This window comes from Chiroxiphia lanceolata, chromosome 6 (assembly GCF_009829145.1).
Source record: "Chiroxiphia lanceolata isolate bChiLan1 chromosome 6, bChiLan1.pri, whole genome shotgun sequence".
Lineage (NCBI taxonomy): Eukaryota > Metazoa > Chordata > Aves > Passeriformes > Pipridae > Chiroxiphia > Chiroxiphia lanceolata.
The window spans coordinates 11,560,260-11,583,701 of NC_045642.1; the positions used below are offsets into that span (position 1 = coordinate 11,560,260).

At 37.3% G+C, this 23,442-nt stretch overlaps 1 protein-coding gene across 6 annotated transcripts in view; it reads right to left on the reverse strand.

Moving 5' to 3' along the window:
• Positions 1–23,442, reverse strand: part of ZNF143 (zinc finger protein 143) — a 39,198-nt gene that overhangs the window by 9,425 nt on the left and 6,331 nt on the right. For 2 of the 6 annotated variants that reach the window (XM_032692135.1, XM_032692137.1), the window contains exons 2-10: positions 16,973–17,103; positions 16,138–16,230; positions 15,599–15,682; positions 15,296–15,376; positions 14,027–14,223; positions 10,161–10,235; positions 5,801–5,920; positions 4,712–4,787; positions 2,831–2,956 (exon numbers count right to left, since the gene is read on the reverse strand). In XM_032692135.1, the coding sequence (XP_032548026.1) occupies positions 2,831–2,956; positions 4,712–4,787; positions 5,801–5,920; positions 10,161–10,235; positions 14,027–14,223; positions 15,296–15,376; positions 15,599–15,682; positions 16,138–16,230; positions 16,973–17,096 (976 nt within the window). In that variant the 5' untranslated portion in view covers positions 17,097–17,103. Of the gene's footprint in view, positions 1–2,830; positions 2,957–4,711; positions 4,788–5,800; positions 5,921–10,160; positions 10,236–14,026; positions 14,224–15,295; positions 15,377–15,598; positions 15,683–16,137; positions 16,231–16,972; positions 17,104–22,586; positions 22,702–23,442 lie in introns of all 6 variants that reach the window. The other 4 variants (XM_032692136.1, XM_032692138.1, XM_032692140.1 and 1 more) reach the window with 4 other exon arrangements.

Genomic DNA, 23,442 nt, shown 5'->3' on the forward strand with positions numbered 1-23,442 from the left:
CAGTCAGAAATACCATGAACACGCCACCGTGAAGTATTCTAGTTTAGCCAAAACTGGCAAAATTTGGGAAAATTATACAGTCTGTAAGCTAAATTATGAAGCATTTAGATAAGTACTTTATAATGTATAACACAGACTCAGTTGACTTGATGAGCTTCCATATCATCTGTATTCTAACAAATACTTAATACCCTCCCCAATTCATACCTATATTGTCCAAAACAAGTGTATCATACCATTTGCACATTTGTCAATTGTTAATTCATGAAATGAAAAAAACCCTTCATCGTTTAACATATAACCAAGATACAAATGGGTAAGTAAAACTGAGAAGAACAAACTTTATAAAGACAGACAGCCATGAAACTCAAGTTTCATACCCCAAAACCAAAGCAACCACAAATACAGATTCTTTTAAAGTAAGTCTAATAATGTAATGTAAATTTAAGCACAATAACTTACAACCCTGCACCAGAACATTTCACTGTGAACACCAGACAAGGCCAACCACTAATACCACAATACTCCTGATCTTTCAGGTCTATCAAAGCACACAGAGGGAGAGTGAAGGGGGTTAAGTTTGGAGAAGTTCGAGCCACCTGACAGGCTGTCGTGCACCTCAGCACTTTTAATGCTAAGTACATTCCACCCACTATACTGCTTACCGAAGAGAAGAATCCAAGAGCAAGAGAGGGCAGAATACCACTGCAGATACAACAATAGGTACTTAGAGACAGAAATAAAAAAACAAGTCCTGATAGAGACACTAATACCACAAAACTCCAAAGCAGTTAACTCCTTGGCAGAGGAAACTCCTATTCACTCCTTCGGGCAGTTGTTTCAGGAAGGTTTTCCAAGCTTTTGCCAAGACAGAGCATGTGTATTACGCACACAGGCTTCAGTGTTGTGTTACCATGGCTCCCCTAAGCCTTGCTTCTGCCAGGACCTCAAACATGCCTGAAAGGAGCAGGGGTGCAGAGCCAACCCCGCCCAACAACAGACCCTATGCTAGAAACGAAAACAAACTGCTCTTAAAGAATGCCCTCAGGAATGTCACCCGACCGGTCAGAGAAGGCAGCCTTTTCAGTTTCTAATGTCCTAGTTAGCAAAGCGACCTGTTTCCAGGTGACCGACAATTGCGGCACTAGAAATGCAAAGCAAGTCCGAAGCCTTCAAGCTCTACCCCACTGCAGCATGAGGTACCATCCACACCAGCTTCTCTGATCCCCGACCTGTGTGCCTGGGGAAGTCACCGAGGAACCCAAGGCAAGCATTTGATGGCACAGAAAGTGAGACTGTACTGCTACTCAAAGAGAGGCAAAAAAATCACTTTTGGTTAAAAGAGGCAGAAAATTAAGAAGGCACTAACCCCAATCTGCCTGATAAAAGGAAGGAAAAGGCTTCAGAGCCATGGGAGAGAGTAGGAGAGCCCAGACCTGCCTCCATCGGGTGCACTGCTGCAGCTTGCATAGGGCATGAGCACTCACTGCTCCATCCATCTGCACAAAGGACTCGGTGCAAAATCTTGTCATTCTTTAGCTTCCCAAAACTACTCGGAAATCTAAAAAAAGACACTCCTGCACTCTGGTCCCTGGACTGGTGGGAGATTATGATTCTATTATTCATATTGTTCAAGTGGGTAGGTTACATGAGGCTGGCTCAAGTGTTGCCTCAACTACTAATTAAAGAGATTAAATTACCACACAACTTCTGTGGCCATAAAGTAAAAAAAAAAAAATCTACAGCTAATCAAGTTGTCCATACACCAGAAACCTTTCAGTCCACAGTCTGTACTTGATGTAGTACACAAGATCCCAGTTCTCTTCTAGAACTGAGATGTTCATCCTGATGACCAATTTAACATCAAGACAGCACTAATCCCAACAGACTGTCTTTGAATATAGAAGCTCGAGAAAGCACATGAAATATCACAATGTAATCTTTAGGTTTTACAATTTTTATTGCCTGCATTTACATCCTGCCTCCCCATACTGATCTTTTTAATCTGAGAAAAAAAAACCACTATTTTTTTTGTCTTTTCTTCTTTACACGCTAAGATTCAGAATATTCAGTGGAAAAAACCTGTCAGTGTTCTAGCAGAGATAAATATACTTAATAGTATAGGCTAGCAAGTGATCGATTTCCTAGATTTAAGGGTTGTTTTGGTTTTTTTTTAAGATCTCAGGAGCAAAGGAGACATTGTGCAAGCCTTTTTACATGAGTGCACCCACAGAGTTTTGCAGAGTTGTAGTATATGCTGTCTATATTTATGTTTTGCCTTTCAAATGAATTTTTTTGGAAGAAATATAAGATTTTTTTTTAATGCACTTGGAAGCTTTATTAACAGTTGATTTTCTATGATGTTTCTGTTCATTTTTCTGCTGCATAAAGAGAAGGGAAATCAGGATAACAAGCTCAGAAGTATCAACCTTCAGGAAGCTGGCATGCAAGTTGTATTAAAGCACCAAACCTGAAGAACACTGATGGCATTTCAAAAAGGTGAGACATTATTGAGGAAAGTTCCTTGTTCTGTTACAGCTGCAGATGAAACTGTAAAGGCAACAAGTGACTCAGTGACAATTTAAGTGAGGCATTGCTAAAGTTAGTGCATTTACAATAGCAGTGTGAATGCTTGGGCAATTTTTCCAAGAAAAGCATGCTGGATTTCCAGTAAATTCTTACCATGCTGAAATGATGTTAAGCTCACTGGGCTTCAAAAAGAGAATACACACAGGCTGATTTTGTATGTATAAAGTCACAAAATGAAGAAACAGAAAAAAAACCCCTTACCTCAGTGAATTAACAGAAAAGTACTGAGTGATAATAGTACCTGTGTGGGTTCGAATATGTTTCTGCAGGTCTCCTGAAGTCTTGAATGATTTAGTGCAATTTTCTTCTGTGCACCGATAAGGCTTTTCACCCGTGTGTGTTCGAACGTGACTTTTTAACCCATACCCTGAAGATCAGAAAGGATGTTATAGTAGTGTAAACACAAAATTAGGATACTCATAAACCATCACCATCAAAACCTGCACTTGCCATTCCAATCAGGAAACTGGATGATGAGTAAAATTTGCTCTTTCATTCTTCACAAGCTCTTCATTCTACCATACAGAGCAGCAGAACTCTAGATAACAGTTTAGAAATTCTTTCATCCTTCATTTGTGAAGAAAATACACTTCCATAATGCTTCTCCTTCCCTTCAGAAGGATAAACTGTAATCATTAGAATGTGGACAAATGTTTATTCTGCCTTCTGAGGAAGCTGTGTGCTCTGCATTCCATCTGTTTTTTACCTCTTCCCACTACTGTCACCACAATGACATTCGCTCACAGAAAAAGCAGTACCACTGAAGTCAGCAGTAAAAGCACATATATAGGTGCTAACTGATAGCAGTCACAGACACTCACTCCCTTTAAGATAACTTTTAGGAACTCATCATCATCAAAAACTCTACCAGTTGAAAGTGAACTTTGGATCAGGCCCTCTGTAAATTATTTTGCAATGAGCATTTTACCAAGATTTTCCTTTCACCACTTCCCTGAAAATATAATGACTAAAGAAGCCTGAAACAGCCATTTTAGAAAACAAACCTGAATTTTACTTGTGCCTACAAGTGATGTGTATATTTCTACCAAATAAAGAAAGTCTGTAAGAAAATGGCATTTGCTTTAATTTCACAGTGTGTTCTCCCCAAAACAACTGAAATTCCTATTCTTGATTTTCTTAAAAACACTAAGCATGTGTACCAAGCTGAGCATTAATTCACTCTTTACATCTAAAATGAACTCAATTTCATGATCCAACCCAGGAGAGTGCTTCATATTTAAACCAAGAGCATTCAATAATTCAGGTGAACTTTGTCAAAGGCAAAGATTGCTGAACTACAGTGGTACAGTGGCTCTGACCAAAAATATGGTAGTTATACAAAACAGCTGTTTATAGCCATACAGTCTGTTGCAAAAGAAGAGAATATTTCATTGTGTAGTTTTGAAATCCCTTTGCAAACACTACACAATTAAAGGTGCAGTTCTGTAAGTGTGGTTGTTTCCCTTCTGACCTTTCTCACCAGCATTTGCGTATTAGATCACATGAATTTATTTTAAAAAACCTTATTAAAAAAAAAAGCTTAACTTTTCTAAGCAACATACTAATTTACATTCAAAGAAAAAGAATAGAATTTGAAACAAGACTTGCTCTTCCACTTTCTTCCTTGTTTCATTCTTCATAATTGCATTTTGCATGATCAAATTCAATCTCAGGAAGAGCATCATGTATGAACAGAGCAGTCTGTATGAAATGTAGAGTTCACTTCATGAGATGTCATTCTGATATGAATTCAGTAAAGAACACTTAAACCAGCATCTTCAATCAAAGTTCCTTTCAAATTTAGAGCAGAAGATCATGAATCTACCTCTAGCCAACAGCTTTCTATTTAATGTTAAGAAAGGTCTATTTTTCAACATTAAAATTTGACTGTAGCAAACAGGTGAAGAGTAAGGGAAGTGTTGGGTGTTTCATCTCATTCCTCCTTCAGTAACTAAGAGTTAAATCCTCTGTCATTTCTATGTGCTACACTAGCTGAAAAGATGACTTTTTTTTTTGCAGTTCTGCCAACCAACTTAGCAGTTTAAAAAAGACAATACTAAAACCTTAGTTTATTCAGAGGCAAACAGTAACAAGCAGTAGGAGCTAGTCTACAAAAGATTACCTGTTGCAAAGGCTTTGCCACATCCAGGATGTTCACACTGATACGGTCTGTCTCCTGTGTGTGACCTTTCATGCACCTATTGACATCCAAGACAGAGACTTAATGAAACATATCTGGTTACTTCAGTACAGAAACAGTTCATTCTTAAAGTCAACATGTTTTATTTCTCTTCCTAAGATTCACATTCAAGTGTCCGTTTCTATCAGTGATGAAAAATAATGAAAAATGGTAACAACGTTTTCTCGAAAACTAAAGATGTCTCTTTCCAGAGTTTAAGCTGATCCTTCCAGTCAGTTTTACACAAAACACTTCTGCAAACACAGGCAGAGTTGCCATCATGCATCTACATTAAAGACGATATGCAAACATGCCTCAGAGCCCACTCTCTATCTGATTTTTGCCTCCACTGAATGCTTCCAATGATCCTCTTATATCACACAAAACCTCTGCAGCAAGGACACCAGTGATCCATAGAGTCAGCTACTCACTGGCACCTCTACTTAGTCAGAGACAAGGCAGCACTGCAAAGAGGTTACCTCATCAGCAAATGATAACCTCAGCCTCAGCTGGAACGGGAACAGCTCTACATTGTTACTGTTTCAGTAGTTCCTTTACTTAATTTAAAAAAGGAAGAGTATTAAGGAGTTGCCATCTGTAAGGAAAAGATGCTCCAGCTTTTCACTTTGAATGTTAGATCATTTTGAAGAGCCAGACTTTGTATTATGATGGTGAAATATTTAAAAAAATAGAATTTTTGCATACACGATAAAAAGGTGATAAAGCGAACACTGGATTCCAGAATTATTGTGACACTGCTGGTGGAAACAATCTCAAGAAGTGATTTCTTATATTATGGCAATAGAGTGGCTTAACATGATCCCACACCTGCATCTACCCAGAACAATAAGTAAACTCAGCTGAGCACCTGAGACAAATCAATCCAATAAACCTGTAAAATCAACCCAATAAACATTTGACAAAACAGCCCCATTGCAACTGGCTCTCTGTTCATTTCCATTACTGTTAACCACAAGCTTTCCAAAAAAATCGTGTCTACAAAGTAACAATGCACATTGTACATCTCCTCACCTTCAGATGATGAGCTGTTGTGTACAGTTTGCCACAACCATCATAGTCACAGCGAAAGGCTTTCTCTCCAGTCTGCTGAGATTTTGCAGTCACTCTTGTTCCATGTCCTTGCAGGACAATCTTAAGGTAAAAATAAAAAAAAGAAATCAAAAAAAACCCCAACAACCAAAATGGATCAGAGAAGTCACACAACTTTATTTTGCTATCAAGCCAGAGCTGACTATGACAGGTTTCTTTTGTTTCTCTTTGCTATGCCACATATTTCTTAGTCCTCGATAAATAAACTAACTAGAAATAAATAACTGAAAAGCATAAATTCTGATGAGAGAAACTGGAAAACATACTTGTAGCTAGCAAATTTAAATACTTGCATTAATTAGCCAAATAGCAAAGACAAAATAATTTAAAAAATAAGACAGTGGTAAAATGACCAAATGAGTAGACAGAAGAATCTTCTAAGGCACTGGACCTGCTCCTAAGGGAGATTAGCCATAAATCAGACCACCTTCAAAGATAAAGTTCATGGAAAGGTCAATTTAAATTAAATGCACTTATAATGAGCACTTTTGAAAATGAGGGAAAGCAGTCTGTCCTTGGTCCGCAATGCCTGTATTTTGATCAAACCAATTGGAGCAATTTGAGCTGGGTTCTACTCTCCCTTCTGGCATGACACAATAGGAAAACACACAGAATAGTTTCAGGAGGCAACTTAAGCCTCTTTTAAAGGCTTACACTGACATGCAAGAACCTTTCATAGAGACTGAACAGAGGCAGAAGCCCAAATGTAAGCACTTGGATACAACTGTATGCAAAGTAATTGAGACTATTTTAAAAGGTTTGCCTTATTAGACTACCTCCCTTTTCTTATGAATCCAGTTCTATTCTGAACTGTACAAGAGAACATTGCACAGAATGGATGAGGAGACAACACCTTCAGCTCAAAGCATGGTCAGCTGCAGCAAGTTCCTCACAGCAGTATCCAAATGGGTTCCAAGTATCTCTAAGGATGGAGACTCCTGAAGGCTGCCCCCAGCCTTCACATTCCCAACTAATTCTTCTTGGCAACTGAGGTCCAGCAAAGTGTCTCTCACCTTGCCAGTTGCTCTGTAACCTGCTTTAGATTGCCAGTTGCCATCCCTGAACTCCAGAATCCTCCTGGATTTCATGTGCCCTGTTGTGATGCCCTTCGGCAGATACTGAGGTTGTTAAAATTCCCCATGAAGAGGTGGGCCTGTGAACACGAGGTTTCTTCCAGTTCTCTGAAGAAGGCCTCATGTTCTTCCTGACCATGGACTCTGTAGCAGACCACAACCACTGCAACCCATCCATGCTGGTCATTCTGACCCATCACCCATCCCAAAGCAGAGCCCTCTGCAGCCCTGCTGTTCCCACATGAAGGGCAGCTCCCGCTTCTCTCCTTCCCCACCTGGCCTTACTAAAGAGCCTGGATCCATCCATCACAGCACTTCAGTTGCCTGAATTCTCCCACCACATCCCTCTCATCCCAGCAAGACTGCAGCCCTGCAACTGCACATCAACCTCTATATCCTCATTCAGATAGATCAGAAATTTGATCGGGAACTATATTCCTACAGATTCTTCAGAGAGGATGGGATACCACCTGTTACCTTCAGACTGTTCTTAAGACTAAGGAAGCAAAGTTATATATAAAATTTTTTATCAACTGAAACATTCAACTCCATCACTTCAGAAAAGCTTCTCTGGAACCATGGAGAAAAACAAAACCTACTGGATCAAGAAACCCATTATTAATACTATTGTTTAACCTATGATGCATGAATCACAGAAGTCACTTCAATATATTAAGGATCAAAAAGAATACTCTTGGTTGAGCACCTGCACTGAAGCACTGATTTGTTTTTTCTATCAGTAAACCTACTACTATTTCTTTGTTGTTTCAGCATGTAAAATATGTATATACTTGCAGAGATCTGCTATAAAGCTGAAGTATGCCAAAGCTTAAAAGAAAATGAAAACAGTTCTATAGTGCTGATATCTGTAAGGAAATAACCAGATATCATTTTACCAGTGTTAAGATTGTTTTCTTTCTCCCCCTCTTTGTATCAAACAGAACACTGAGGAAAAAAATCAGTTTAACATTATGAGCATTGGTTTGTTCAAACAACTGTTTGCAGAAGTATGTGTTTCTTCACAATACATTAGTTGGTATGACTCGAGCATTATTAAGAATTCAGTTAGTATAATTCAACAAGAACAGATACAGTATTAAAATTACTGTTCTTAAAAGACAATACATTAGGGAAACTAAAAAATTCTGATGTTAGGAGGCACAAAGTCAGAAGAACATAGCAAATAAAGCACCTTTATAATAACGTGAAACTTACTGAGAGGAACTGTATGCTTCAAAATACTTTTAAATACACAGAATTAAAAAAACCCCTATTTTTAAGAGATCACAAATGCACAGGAGAAAAACAAAGGTAACAAAGAGCTTGGGTAAGATTTTTATACTGCATATGTAAAAGTAGAATCATATAACCAGAGTCTGTATTATGAACAGATGGGTATGACAGATTTGAAAGGAAATAGTGTAGGATATCCATTTGGGCACACAGAGTCTTTTTTTTCCACATGTAGAAATCACAAAGAGGTTTTAGGCTTTTTTCTTTGGTGAAACACCTCACTAACCACATGCAAGTCTAAATGACTGCTTAGCAGTACTACAGCTGTTACTTCTGGACTTAAAAAGTTTATAAATATACATCTATTTAATTCTACGTGTAAATATGAGTCTATTTTATCCCAAATAATATTAATTCAGAATGAGTTACAAGTAGGTATCTACTTAAATCAAGATATAAACATGATTTGTGTTTTCATAAATAATTGATAGTTTTGGGCCCCTTCAGTTGGCCAACTGAAGACACCTTATATGGGTCAGAATTTGAGACTAAACCTCAATACCTTTTGAAACACCAGATCTCTTTTTGTTTGGAACATATAATGCTCCATAAGATTGGCACACTTCCATATGGCACATATGTTGCCATACATGTCTAAGATAAAACAACCTTTAGATTTACTTTGTGTGGGCCTGAGGCCAAAATCAACATTTAAGTGGATACTGGTCACAGGTAATTTTGCTTCATAGGCTCTTACTTCCAGTTAAAACCAACCAAGATCTTATCTTACTCGTCCTTGAATTTTACCTTTTATTGGAGTTGTAGCCTTATTCCAACCTACAAGTGTGCAAACCCTCTGAATTTCCTTTTCTGAATATGGTAAGATACAGTAAATAATGCATGTATTAGGTATTCTCTCCTTCCACAGTCATGCCACACAGGCAAAAGTAGAGTGTCTGCAGCTTTAAATGTTGTGGAACCTAACCTGTATCACAGATACTGTATTTTATGTTGGAAGATATTTTTCCTCCTTATCTAGTGCATTATTTCTTAAATTAAACAAAAAAGAAAGATGAGGCTTCTCTGGGCAAACCTTTCTCAATGCAATGACTTTTCCAGTTTTGATTTTTTCATCTGAACATGTGAGGGTACAGAGGTTTTAGTACTATTTTTGCTGTTGGCCATAACTCTTTGAAGCCCAAAATACCTTTTGCTTTGTCTTTTCCTTTAATAAAATATTATGTCAAATACATAATTTTAAGGATCCCAGGGAAAAGAAACCAGCTTGAGACTTAATAAGTTGCACCTGTATTTTCCATTACCCCTTGAACTTTTAAGATAATCTTTTCACATTGAAAAGGATTTTATATTTCTATGTATTAACAACACGAATCCAGAATAAGAAATGGAAGTATTTTTCTGCTTCTTTAAGCATTCACTAGGAACAACATTCTTATCTACTGATTCCCTATAAGACCTGCAATGAAAGGCAGAGACCCTAACAGGGCAAGTGGAATCAAAATAAGTCATCAAAGAGAGAACAGTTCCAGCCATATGCTTGGAATGGTCTCTCTTGAGAAGAAAATAAGTAATTAATTAAGACAGCATTCTTTCTGCTTTAAATACTGTCAAAAGTCAGTTCATTCTCTGGAAAAGAACTTCCGAAATACTTAACACTCTTACTGATGAAATACCCAGGTCAGCTTGAAAAATCTTAGAAGTCCAACATAATTTCAATTACCTTTTAACAAAAAAACCCCTAGAAAACAGTAAGTATTAGATGATCTTTTTAAAATCTTGTGACGGCATCTTGTGCAAAGTGAGATAATATAATCTATCTGTACAGGTTTGAGATCTAAAACTCCTGAGGGGTAGCAGCAGACCCCAGTTCATGGCTACAGGACTACCTATCATGCACCTTGCTGGGCAGAGAAGACAGAAGAAATTAACAGACTTATTTTGTATTGGGCACATACCTGCATTTTTTTATCTTGTTCATTTTCACCTATCATTCCTGTGCCACTGACACTGTCATTTCCATCAATAGACACCTGAAAAATAAAATTGAAATGGGAAAAACATTTATAGGTTATTTTTACTCATTTGAAAGACAGAGGGTTACAGATGGATCCTGAGGGCTTATTATTTCATAGCTCTCTAGCTCCCTCTTGAAACATGGTGATCCTGTAGTACATTAGCTGTCATAAAGCTAAAATCACCACATGCAGCCCCTGCACTACAGAACAGGTAAAGTGGTTTTGTAAATTTAACAATACTAAGTTCTGACAGAAAAAAAAAAAAGAAAACATTTATTCCTTCATAGTAAGGATCTATCTCACTCCCTATTAAGCAGAAATTATTGTTTTGAACAGCACAGGTAATTTGATTCCAAAGGAGTTAAGACAATATGTATTACATCTCAATTTGAACTAGTCAAATTACAACAGCTAAGCAAGGACTTAAGTATTGCTCTATGGGTTTGTTTTTAAAAACATTCTACAGGAGAAGAAAGGTATTTCTGCTTTCCAAGGAGCTTATAAAAATATCTGAAAGAATATTAGATGTTAATGTGACATTTTTATTTAAATAAAAATATAATTACTCAGTTTAAAAAAAAAACAAACAAACAAACTCAACTCTCTCACATGCAGCAACTCGAAGAACAGTCTTATTAGTCACCATAGAAAAAATTAATTTAAAGTATACTTTATATAGTTTCCCATTCCTTAATGGCCTCTGTATTAAGCACAGGCATTCACAATACTCTCTGCATCCATTATACTCAAGACCAAGATTAATGCACCTCAACTTAGTCTAAGTAATTTTTTTAATCTCTACAACAGCTTGGCAGGAACCCTACCTCAGCTGGGATGCTCATGTCCTTTCCCTAAGGAGGCCAGAGCAGGCTCCTGAGAATGCTGGTGGTTGTGTAAAGCTGATGCCCGAAGCATCAACAGTTCGCCTGGATATGGGAGATGAACTTGTCCCATAAGAAGGTTTTCACACCGTACCATCTCTCTAAATCAGATAATTGTGAGCAATAAACTCTTGGGAACTTCAAGGTAAAACAATGAAGAGGAAAGTGCCCAAGCAGAGGCAAGTTTACATTACAAAGAGATTGCAAACAGCCTGAAAGCAGGTAATTTCTGGGTGGTTTTATTTAGAGGAAACAATAGCCATTTTGGGACCTTCTCCTGTGGAATTTTTAAAGGGAAGGGAGAGAACCTTCACAGAAAGAAGACTTAAATTACTTCATCCTGAACCTCCTGTTGTTGGTTGAGAAAGCAACTGCTGAAATGAAATTAGAACTTCATAAATGCCACTGGAAACAAATGATCCAAACAGAATGTGCATGTATATGTGGAGACATGCACAAATCCCAGGAACTGTACTTTGCCAGCAGCCATAATGTTGCAGGAAAAGAGCTTACGGAAGGACAGTATGTGTTGTAACCTCTTCACAGTTCTATCACATACCTCCTGACTTTATGTTCACCAAGAGCAAGGATCTCTTTTTTCCTTGGCTGCTCTGGGAGGAAGGTGGCATTGACTCAGCTCAAAATTAAGAGGACTATAGTTAAGTCTGCACGTGTTTTGCAAGATGTGGGCAAGTAGTACTATGCCTGAAGGAGAAGTGAGTGGCAATGAAAAATGTACATATTCCACCACTTGCAGTGAGCTTCTGTGTAGTCTCCTTGGATCTCTTTGTATGAACTCTCTTACAGTTTCTGTACTGTTCCTGGGCAGCCCACTGATCTTTGCTGTTTCTGCCTGTTATGTAGGACAGGGAAACAGAAGAACCACCACTCTCCAACCTGCCTTTAAAATTTTCTTTGCCCTTTTAAGTTTTGAAAAGAAAACCTTAAAAAAAAAAAAAGATACCCAATTTTTAACCTCTCTTTTGCCATACTGTGAGAATTCTGGAAGGACTCCAAGGCAGATCTTTGAGTTCCTCCTAAAAGACTGTCTTATATTCTAAAGAAAGATTTAGTCTGCCTTCAATTAAAAACATAACACCTACAGTGAGTCAAATTAAAGGCTATACTAGTGCACCATTTCACTTCCAACAGCAGCCAGTAGCAGGTCAAGCATGTAGTGATGCATTCCCTAAAATATTCTTCCAACCTCCAAGTAATTTGCAGCTTATGAACTTCCTGAACCAGAAGTCACATGTTCCTACCTAATAGCCATGGACACATTTTTCTTCTATGAATTTATCTAATTACTCTTTGAATCCAGGGATATATTAGCATCCACAATATCCTACAATCAGTGCTGTGGCTTGATTTTGTGCTTTTTGAAAAAGTATTCTTCCCTTGTTTTTCTTGAACACATCACCTGAGAGTTTCATCTGATGTTTCAGTTCTGAAACTGGTACAGACAATGAGAAGTCACTACTCTTCTTTGTGCTACTTAAAATTTTATAAGATTCTATCATACACTTACCTCATGTATTTAATTTCTTCCTGTACCTTTTTCAACGTGTCTATAACATTGAAAAGCTGCTATGGAAAGTGTACATTGCCTCACTGTGAGGCATGTACAGAGACATGGAGTAGAATCCCAAAACTACAATTCTCCTTTTGGGGTTGTGACCAGTGAGCTATTATTTGCTTTTGTAAGTAAACCAGGTGTAGTACTTGGAAACTCACTTATACTGACTTTCTCCAGAGGTTTGAGCAGTACCTTTCAGAATAAAGCTCTGAGATGAAAGTTTAAAGAAAATAAATAGAATTTTTCCTAAACGTAGACACAGGTGCACTACAGAAAACAAATTCACATTACAGAATTAAAAAAAAGACATACTTAGATAAATAGGGCAAAAATGCAAATTTACTTGCATTTCTTCTGTTTCTTCTCCACTTCTCAAAACAGAAACTTATCAGAAATTACAATTAATGTAGTTGCTGGTTAAGAAGGGTAAAGTTATGACTGATTTAAACCTAAACAACATAGTAGTTACAGAATGCGTAAAAGTTTGTCATTACAGTTCAACTAACCTTGAATTATCTTTTATTTTATGAAATTTTAAGGCATAGTCAAACACAACACAATTTGACTGGCTGTGTTAGGATCTCTCAATTGTAACAGACAGAAGCCTAATGGAAAGAATAGTGCATAAGCCATTTAACTATCCTAACTGGCCTTCTCCCAGGATTTGACAATTCTCAGTGACATTAGAAGACAGATTTTAAAATTTATTCTACTCTTTTTCCAGAGCAATACAAGCACTGATGGTCATTATCCAGCAACTGGGACACTGCTAAACTACAGTCCTGAAGTTGCATCACCCATTACTATACTTACATCATGCTTTACAGAAGACCAGTAAGCAAACAGCATGAATTTTGAGCATCATACTACATTTTACTATTGAAAGTATGGATCAAAGAAGTTTTTTCCAAACTCAGTAACTGTCAGTTATCTGTTTTATGCTTCATACAATACATTGTCCTTGCCCAGTACACCAGGCCGTTCTCTTCCCATTCAGGAAAAAAAGAAATCCAGCACTAGTGGCTAACAAGAATAATTTAACTTTGTCCTTCTCCCCAAACAGTGTCCTTTCAAGAGGTTCCTTTGCAATGCTGTATTATAGAGAAGATTATTATCTAGCTATGTAAATTGCTTTCCAAATTGGTCTGACTTCAGCATTCACTCTTTCTTTTTTCCACAATACTATGCACTGGAGCTGCTCATGATAGTGAAGCACTGTCATGACAATTTGGTGTTCTCTCTTCTAAGAGTCTAAGATTCTCTTAATTATCATTTTAATTCTTAGATGACAGTTGGCTTTTGCTGCTACACTAAAACATCATGGATGGAGAAAACATCTCTCAGTGTACCTTGGCTGCATATTGCTCCAAAGCACTGATGGTGTCTGGGTCGATGGCAGCATCCCCTGTGTGAAGACCTGCCACTGTGCCATCAGCCTGAATGGCTAAAATGGTGTCTGACTGTGGCATTTGCACCGTGTGGTGGATGTAGGCAGTGGTTCCATCCTCCAGCTGGACAGCTTGTAATGCACTCTGGTCATAACTGTCTGAGAAAGGGTATTACAAAGTGTTAGGATTCTAAAAGGAACAGCAATGTCTGCATGTTACATGGGAAACTACTGCTCTTTAGCTAATGTCTCCTGAAGTCATAAATACATATGAAATATATGAGAAATATAAACATTTAAAATAACATTATGAATAGCACTGAGGAAATGTTTTTCAAGACAATATCTCCTATAGTTTTATTTCTGTACTTATGAAAGTACAAACAAAAATTTATATTGGTCTAGCTTTATTTACAAAGGAAACCAAGAATACAAATATGCTTTCCATGTCATATCCACTCATAATAAAATTAAAGTAACATGTATTGATGTCAATACTTCAGATTTTAGAATTCATAGATCTGATCATTTTAAGAACAGAATCATGCAAATATACAAAGAAACACATAAACTATATGATTACTTTTAACAGAAAAATTCTTTATTACATTCTCTCCTCTTGGTATTGTCACACTGGTTTAAACAGACCTAAAATATATACTTGATCACTTTTTCTAGAGAAGTGGTATTATTTCCAGGACTAGTATAATCATCTTCTACAGAAACATAAGTTATCATTTGGAATAAATACATTTGCATTCTTGACTGCCACCTGTCACATTTTCTGCCCTGCTGCCTCATGGCAACATCATCAATAGCATGATCTTTAAAATGTAAGCCAATCTCTACATTCTTTAGCTCAAGCAGGATTGACTGATTCTTACCTAATTCTTTCTCTTCCATTTTCACATGCAATTATTGCTGACATCTGTATAAGGCCTTACATTCTCTACTAACATGACATGCACTTACTCTAATGTGACCCTGGGTTAAAAAAAAATGTGGAATATGCTGGTTTGGATTCTGTTTACAACTGTTATATGAGACCCAAAAAGGGAACCGAACCAGTCTCATTTCAACAACTCTCAGATGTCACAAAGTAAAGCGAACAAGTAATTTACAGTGGGAATCACACTACCTAACGTGATAGTTTACAAGAGTATCATATTTGATACTGCTGAAGTTCTGTTGAACACTAATGTAACCAATCACACTTCAAAAAGAAAGTTACCTTTTGAGGTGTGATGAATAAATGCCGTAGTTCCATCTTCCAGCTGAACCGCCTGCCCATCTTCCAGGCGCAAGCTGTCCCCTGTTCACAGAATTACAGAACTTCAACAATAGTCTGAAGAATTCCTTAGTTGGACAGATTAAACACTAAATACCTAGGATTACAAAATACCTAAGATCTCTTCATGACTGTTTCCATTAAAATAAGAAATCAAGCTATTTATCACGACTGTTAATTAATTGATATCAATATTTATCAGTAATACATTATTTTATAACATATTTCTTGTATTATTGCACTTACTGCTTTTAGGCATAGGTACATGTTGAACATAAGCAGCAGAACCATCTTCTAATTGAATTACTTGGCCATCCATTAATTTACCATCTGAAATATACAGAATATTTTTAAGAATTCTAATTGTCTAACACAGTTTAAACCCACAGTTGATACTTTCTGGATTAAAATATAAATAAAATATTAGCAAGAAATAATGTTTGGTAAAGAGTAAGCACAGTGTGACTGTACAGAGGTTTTAAAATTCTGGGATTATAAAAATGGAAAAGGTCTGCTGTCCTATCCAGTAGGTAGAATGTCGATATTTCCATTTGAACTGTAAAGATCACTTTTGTTTGACTTATGTTCTGAATTTAATTTTTGCATCTTATTAGTAGCAGAAAAAAAATAATTATTTTATATTATTACTATAATACCTGTAATTTCCAACTGGAATTGGAACTTCATAAACATTGTATGGATTTTGCCTGACTTTAAAATCCAAAGAGAGGGCTAAAAAGGGGGATACCATTTAAATACTCATCAACTTCCAGTCCTTTATGTACCTTTAGAATTGTGCTGTATGTAAGCAGTGGAGCCATCAGCCAGGGTAACTGCTTGCAGACTTACACCTTCCATGTTTTCTAAGTTGTCCCCATCTGGCAGGGAAAAAAAATTTCATGTTCACTATAACCATCATCAAACCCTAGAAATCTCAGTTTAAAGATCTCCATAAATTATTACATCCCCTTAAAGCATACTGACTTCAGAAATAATAATGGCAAGTAGTTCTTACTTGCCTTCTGGTTTTTGAACCTTGACCACATATTTGGGTCATATGTTCAAGATTTTGCTCTGTAAATGTGACAGCTAAAATGTTTTCTTTAACTAAAAAAATGCACAATGACACAAAATAAATAACTACAAATTAGGCCACAAGAGTTAACAATTAAATAACAATATATATACACTTGCATTGATCATTTTGTTTTGTACAACACTAGCTGTCATTGATACACGCAAAACTATTTAGATTAAAATACGAGAAAGAGTTTGTAATCATTAAAATCATAATAAAGCTGTCAGAAAATATTAAGTTTAAGCCAGTCTCAGGTCAGTTTTAATCTATTTTAAAACTTGTTTAATACACAGATATAAACTGAAGTTACAAAGTATAAAACAGTAAGACTATACTGAGAATAAAGTCAGATTTTATATTTTGCATTTTGGCACATTTACACTTCTATTCTCTTAATTAAGAGATAATTTCCTTTCAGAATTAAATTAGTGAATCTCAGTTAACTATTGTCTGTTAGATTTTTCATTTCAAATGCGCATGAATTTTAGTGTTTTATCTGAGTTTCAAAGAGGAAAGACACAATAATGTAGACATATTTTAACCTGAAGGTTCACCTTGCACAGCTACAGCTTCTGTTAGACACAGAGTCACGTGCTGGGCCTCCATTCCTCCTCCAGAAAATTCAGTCATTCCCTGAGAGTCTCGATTTATCTGAGCTAATAACATTGTCTACCTAGAAAGAAAGCATTCACAAAATAGAATATTTAAATACAGAACCAGTTAATCCCAGTTTAATGTGATTTTTATACAGCTGCTACAAATATTTTGTTATGTTTTACATAAAAAAAGATGCAAAGAATTATTGACTTACTTGGAAAATACTTCCAAGGAATAAAAGTTATCTGAAATAAGTAAACATTACCTCCTGAATTAACTAAGCTGTTAAGGACTTCAGGTAGTAGTTTCTAAATCATAGTGCATCCACCACATTTAGATTTCAGTTAAATATAAATTATTTAACCAATGTAGAAAGAGTAATGGTGGTAATGACAGCATAAGTAATGATATCTGTTTGTCCCCAGAATTAAAATATAGCTGACAATTCACCCACGGTCACCCCTGACAACAGTGGACTTTACCTGCATAAATTAAACATCTCTCCAGTGCCAGATAGAAACTAGCACACACTGGGAAATGCACACTTCATTAGTAAGTCTAACAGAATGATCCAGCTGTTTCCCTAGACTTTTCAGAAAGGTTTCTGTTTAAATAAAAAAAAAAAAAAAAAATCTGTCCTTGAAAATAGTGAAGTATCTCATGATGAAATGTGTTACTTAGACAACAGCAGAGTGACTAGGGAGTGACTGCTGTATCTCACAGAACCAGATATAGCCATCCCTTTGGATACTGATTTTTTACCCAGGCATGTTTCAATATGTGAGATTTATAAGTTCACTGAACCTGAAAGGCTATTAAAAATTTTCAGTATTACTAAATTAAGAAGCTATAAAGGACATAGACAACATTGCATTCTGCTAACTCAGATGTTGGCTTTAACCACAGGGAGAAAAAAAACTTGACCACACATAAAACCAACTGAGTTCTGCAAGCCCTTTAGTTAATGTGACATCCACTTAGATGTGGATGAAAAGTGAGGGGAAAAAAACCATCACATGGAACTGGAATCTAGGCTACAGAGCATTACATTCCCCCCTCTCCAACCTCTTGATAGTCAAGAGTTTTTCTTACAGTAAGAAGCAGTTAGATGATCTCACAGAAAGGTTACAGATAAACAATCACAGCTTTTAATCCTACTATGGTTCTATGACCTGCTGGTTTATATGACCTGCTGGTTTATAATTCAAGGCTGAGAAGAATAATCTAAGGTTTTTAATTTACTTATGATTACATTTCCAAATAACTAAACTATTTTTAACTCTCAGAAATCTGCCCTTGGATAATTCATCAACAGTCTCAGAGACCACTGAGAAAACCATGCCTATGCTGAAAGTAAATAAGGAATGCAAAATTAGACCATGTAGGTACTCCAGCATGCCTACAGTATTTAAAAGGTCGGTACACTCATTTAGTAGTTGAAAGTTATACCCAAGCCATGTTTTCCAAATACATCCAAGTGTACATAGTGAGCCAGACTATTTCCTAGAGCTGCAGGCAGCTACTTCAGTTTCTTAGTCTGAGCAGAGCACAAGCAGCAGCTTTGGCCACGTGAAGGGCTTCAGCCAGGGCTGTGCACAAATCAGTGTGTTCCCACAGCCCAAACCCTGCTAACTTTTAATGTGCTGTTACACCAAGTGGAGTCAAAATTCCCTTGGCAGGTATGAGGGTATTACTGACAGTGTGTGGAAAAGATGGAATTTAAAAAAGAAAGGAGAAAGAAAGGGTACCTTTGGGAAGGTTTTAAGCCTCCTGCTTTCATGTGCTACATTGAAAATCATACAAGAAAAAAAAAAAACATGACTAATGATCAGTTTATCAATAAGAAATATGCCTTCCAAGATTAAAATCCTCCATAATTTCTACCTGGAACATAAAGAAGATTAAAATACTGGTTTGTAATGTGGAATTTGAACCTGGAATAACTCTGGCATTGAAAAAAAGATACAATTAAGATAGAAACCAAAATATAATTCAAAATGGGTGTGAGAGATCTTTTTAACATCCAAGAGAAGATGGGAAATTCTTCCCAGCATCCTTTTCATGAAAAGCTTTTACAGAAAATGAGGCCATTAAAAGAGTTCTAATACAACCAAAAAAGAGCCAGTGCAGAGAAGTCATCCAGACTAAATTGCATTTATACTAGATGCTTCTGAAGAAAATGAAATAGCAAAGTTTTTTTTGGGTACTATAATCTAAGGGACAAGGAATTGTATGAGGACATAAGAGATCCTGAGTTCAACCTCTTCCTCTGCGATCTCCACATCAGTGCCTTTGGACAAGTAACTTCTTTCCTTATTACTCATGACCTCCAATCTCAGAATAGGGAGAAAATACTTAAGAAGCACTTTGCTTGCAAACTAAAAATGGGACAACATGCTGTAGCCTAACCAGAATCAGCCTAACCAGGCACTGAAGTGGCCCTACTCTCAGCACTTGTGCAGCAAATAAGATCAGAGAACTGATGCAGTTAAAAAAATCCACTAGCAGCAAAATGAGATTTATTCCAGACCAGTCTGAAGGACTCCTTCTCTGCAGGTACTGCCAGTTTGTAGGAAGTTAAATTAAGCAATTATGGTATTATATGCTAGTGGTGCACAGAGGGTCTGGTCTGTCTTCTTAACTGCTAACAGAGGTCTGTGGTGTCAGTATTTTCCATTCACTGAATCTTCAGGACACCTCATGGAAACAGGTTGCAAAACAGCCAGACCATTTCACACAGCAAAGAAAGGCTACACAACCACTGGTTTTGACTAGAACTGTACAGTCAAACAATTCCAGTAGGGACTGCTCCTCAAAGGCCTTTCAGCTCAAGTAAGCCTGACGAGTATTCCTCCAGGGCTTAGGGCTCTTCTCTCACCTTTGGGGCAGGAATGAGGAATCCCATCGACACAGACAGCTGCACAGTTCTGACAGTCTGAGCAGAACCAATGGTTTAAGGGGTCAGCAGCTATTTTGGAAGGAATCTAATATAAGATAAATTCAAGGGTTGAAGGAGCAATAGTATTTGTCTAAATTGTTTCAGTGTTTGTTACTGTAGCGTTGCTGACTAACAAGTATCACACATTTGAAAAGAACCAAAGTGAACTGCTGCACACAGAGCAATGTCTACTATTTTCCTCTATTCCACATGATCTGGACAACCACTACCATCTTACACAGTAACTTACACAGACTTTCTCCCAGTTTTAGCTACTTTAAATGATCTCTTCCAATATATCCTTTTCCCAATCCTCTGTCCTTCCACCAAGTTTCTTACCCTCAGCTCCATCCCTTCTCCTTGAAGTACTAATTTTCTTTCTTCAGCCAGCCTTACCACGATACCAAATTTCCAGGACATCCCTCTTCCAAATATAATCCCATCCTTCTTATCAGAACAGTCTAAAATACTCCCATGTCCACACCAGCTCCTTCTGCACTAGCCTCCAAGTCTTCTCTTACTGCTGGTCTGTTCTACATGCCCATGACACCACTGTCTACCACCTTCTTGCCTCTCTGATTTAAGAGATTTCATGTTTAGACCCACCTTGGAAGCACATCCCTCATAACAGAGGTTGGAGCACTGGAACCCTCCCAGAGAGCAACCCCCAGCTCTCACTCCCTCTTTGATGACAGCAGTTTTGCTCTGTCACTGCTGTGCAGGGAGGAGAACCCTCAGCCAACAGTGGATGTGCTGCTCCCTTTCAGCCTCTCTTCCTTCTCCCCAGTGGAGAACACAGACTAACCAGACAGGGCTATGAGCTCTGAGAACAAGGAAAGATGTAAGTTGGCCTGTAGAGAAATGATCATCCTGTCAGAGATTGCTGCTACAGCATTATTTTGTAAGAGCGGTCCAATACAGGAACAGATTGCCAAGACAGGTTATGGGCTCTCCATCCTTGCAGGTGTTTAAGACTCAACTTGACACAGCCCTGGGCAACCTTGTCCAATGAGATCTGCCTCAACCAGGGCAGATAACTTCAGAAGTCCCTTCCAACTTTAACTGCTCTAGGATAATTTTCATAATGCACACACTTAAAACAGTATCCCCATGCTGTTGGTATATCATCCACCCTGCAAATCTACTCTCCTAACGTATTTTAATTTGCTTTTTCTAAACCAGTCTGTTTTCATCAAACTCAAATTTCTTCCCTTACATCCACCTCAGTCACTCTCTTCCACCCTCTTTTTCCCTAACTGGCTTATATGCTGCTTTCTCCTGAGCTTCCAGCATATCTGCCTCCATCCTTTTTCCAATCTGGATCTCACCAGCTTTTTTCCCCTAATCCACCTCATTGCTTTTATTTCTGTGCATGTGCATCACTAAGAATTTTTCTTTAAACCTGTCAGAAGTTTTGTCTGCAAAAATCTGGGAAGATTTCCTTTACCCACTGCAAATACTGCAACTCATTAGTTGAAAAACAGCTGAAAGCACCCATTTTTAGGAAAAGACAGGAACCCTGAGGTGCAGCCTGTGTGGCAGCTCAGCAAGATTGATGCACACGTGTTCTGCTTAATCTTAAGAGCTGTCCTACAGAAGAGACAAGTACAGGCTCAGTAATGAAGTACTCACTGAAGTGAAAATTTGAGACTTGACTTCCTGAACTCTGTTGCAAATCTTCACAGGTCATACTCAAGTTGCAATTTTCAAAGGCATGTTAATGATATTTTGGAAGACTTTTACAAGGACAGTAACACATCTTGCATTCCTGAAACAATCAGTCACCAAAATACTCCTATGGTATTCATGCAGAGAAAATCTTACCATTCTTCAAGGTGGTTAGAATACTTCTCAAAAAAAGTCAGCCCCAGACAAAAAAATTAGACTAAAAATCTCTGAACTGAAAACAGTGTCTGACAGAAGGAAGCAACAGCCAGTAACTCCAGTATAACACTGACAGATTAAGTGCACAGGGACAATTTTTATTGAAAAAACCCCCAAACCGCCCCTTTCCCCCCTGCAAATTATCTGAACAGAAAAAACTGTGAACTCAGGCACATGTTAAATTCTCAACACTCAGGGGAGGTGGTTAAAAATAAAGTATTTTTCATGAAGACTTCATCAAGTTGCCCATCTAGAGACCACCTCTTTCTTATATTTTTCCCTACACTAACACTCAAATAACATCTTCTGGGTGCCATCACCTGATTTGGAGAAAAGATGCAATGTTAAAAGAGTGATTTTTACATAAACTCAATTCAGCAACTGAAACCAGGAATCTCCACTAAAAACAGGAATCAAGCAACTAAGACACAGCAGGTGGACTCAGGTAGCTAAAAAGCTAGGGAAGAGCTGGAATGGAATGGCTGCCATGGAGCAGAAAGGGGGCTTGGAGCACTTGGGAACTCCAGCAGCTGAGAGGAAGTACTGCATGGGAAGACCCCAGTGAAACTGAAAAGTAGCAGGAATTCATCATTTAAAGAATGACTATATCACTGCATTGCTGGACAAAGGAAAAAACCTGCAGTAGCAGAAACTCCTTAGAGAAAAAAAGATGATGCTTAGAGGTTAATTAACAGGAAATGGAATAAAGTTTGTAATAGCAGTCATGGAAAACTTACTGTTACAAAATACAATCTTTAATGTGCAGAAAGAACTGGGAAAGACAGACAGGAAAAAAGCTACTCCAGACATTCAGTAACCTTGTTACTGTTCACTCCCATCGCGAAGACAGCACTGAGAAGTTTGAAATAATACCCACTTATTTCATTTTAAAAGAAACATCACTTTTATTTTTAATACACTTCTAAATAACGTACAAAACCATTGTAATTTTATAAAATTTATAAAAGTAGCAAATAAAAACCAACCAAGAACAGTAAGACAGCGAATGACATAAAACTTCATAGTAGTAGAACTTTCATTAAGAAATTTTAGAAAACAGCACTCCCATGTTTGACAAAGCTGGATCCCAAAATCAGTTCAAGTATGTCAGCACAGTAATGTAATTAAGCTTTTTCTGAATTGGATACTCGCTGCATTAGGGCCCTTAACAACTGACATGATTGCAAATATCAGTAATTTCACAAAACTAGCCTGAGTAACAAACATTTGTGAAAAACCAAAATTAGTACCTACAATTAACAATCTGGTCAAATACACTTCAATTGATAATTCATATGCAGTACAGCCTTCTGGGTCTCAATGCAAAAAATGTATGGCATGGACTGGAAAACTGCTTGTCCACACAGTTTTTTTAGAGGACCCAAGAGGACTTTCAGCATTTTTTTTTTTACTAATTACATGAAGTCATTTGTCACCTATAAGCTTAGAAATACAAACACGGGAGAACTAAAGACTTTACAATCTTACTTCTGTTCCCCTATGTTAATCTTTTCCAGTATTACAGGAGAAATCTGGAGCAGGGTCAGAAATGAAATCTAGATCCTGTGGGTGCTTTGAACAAATGCTTCAACA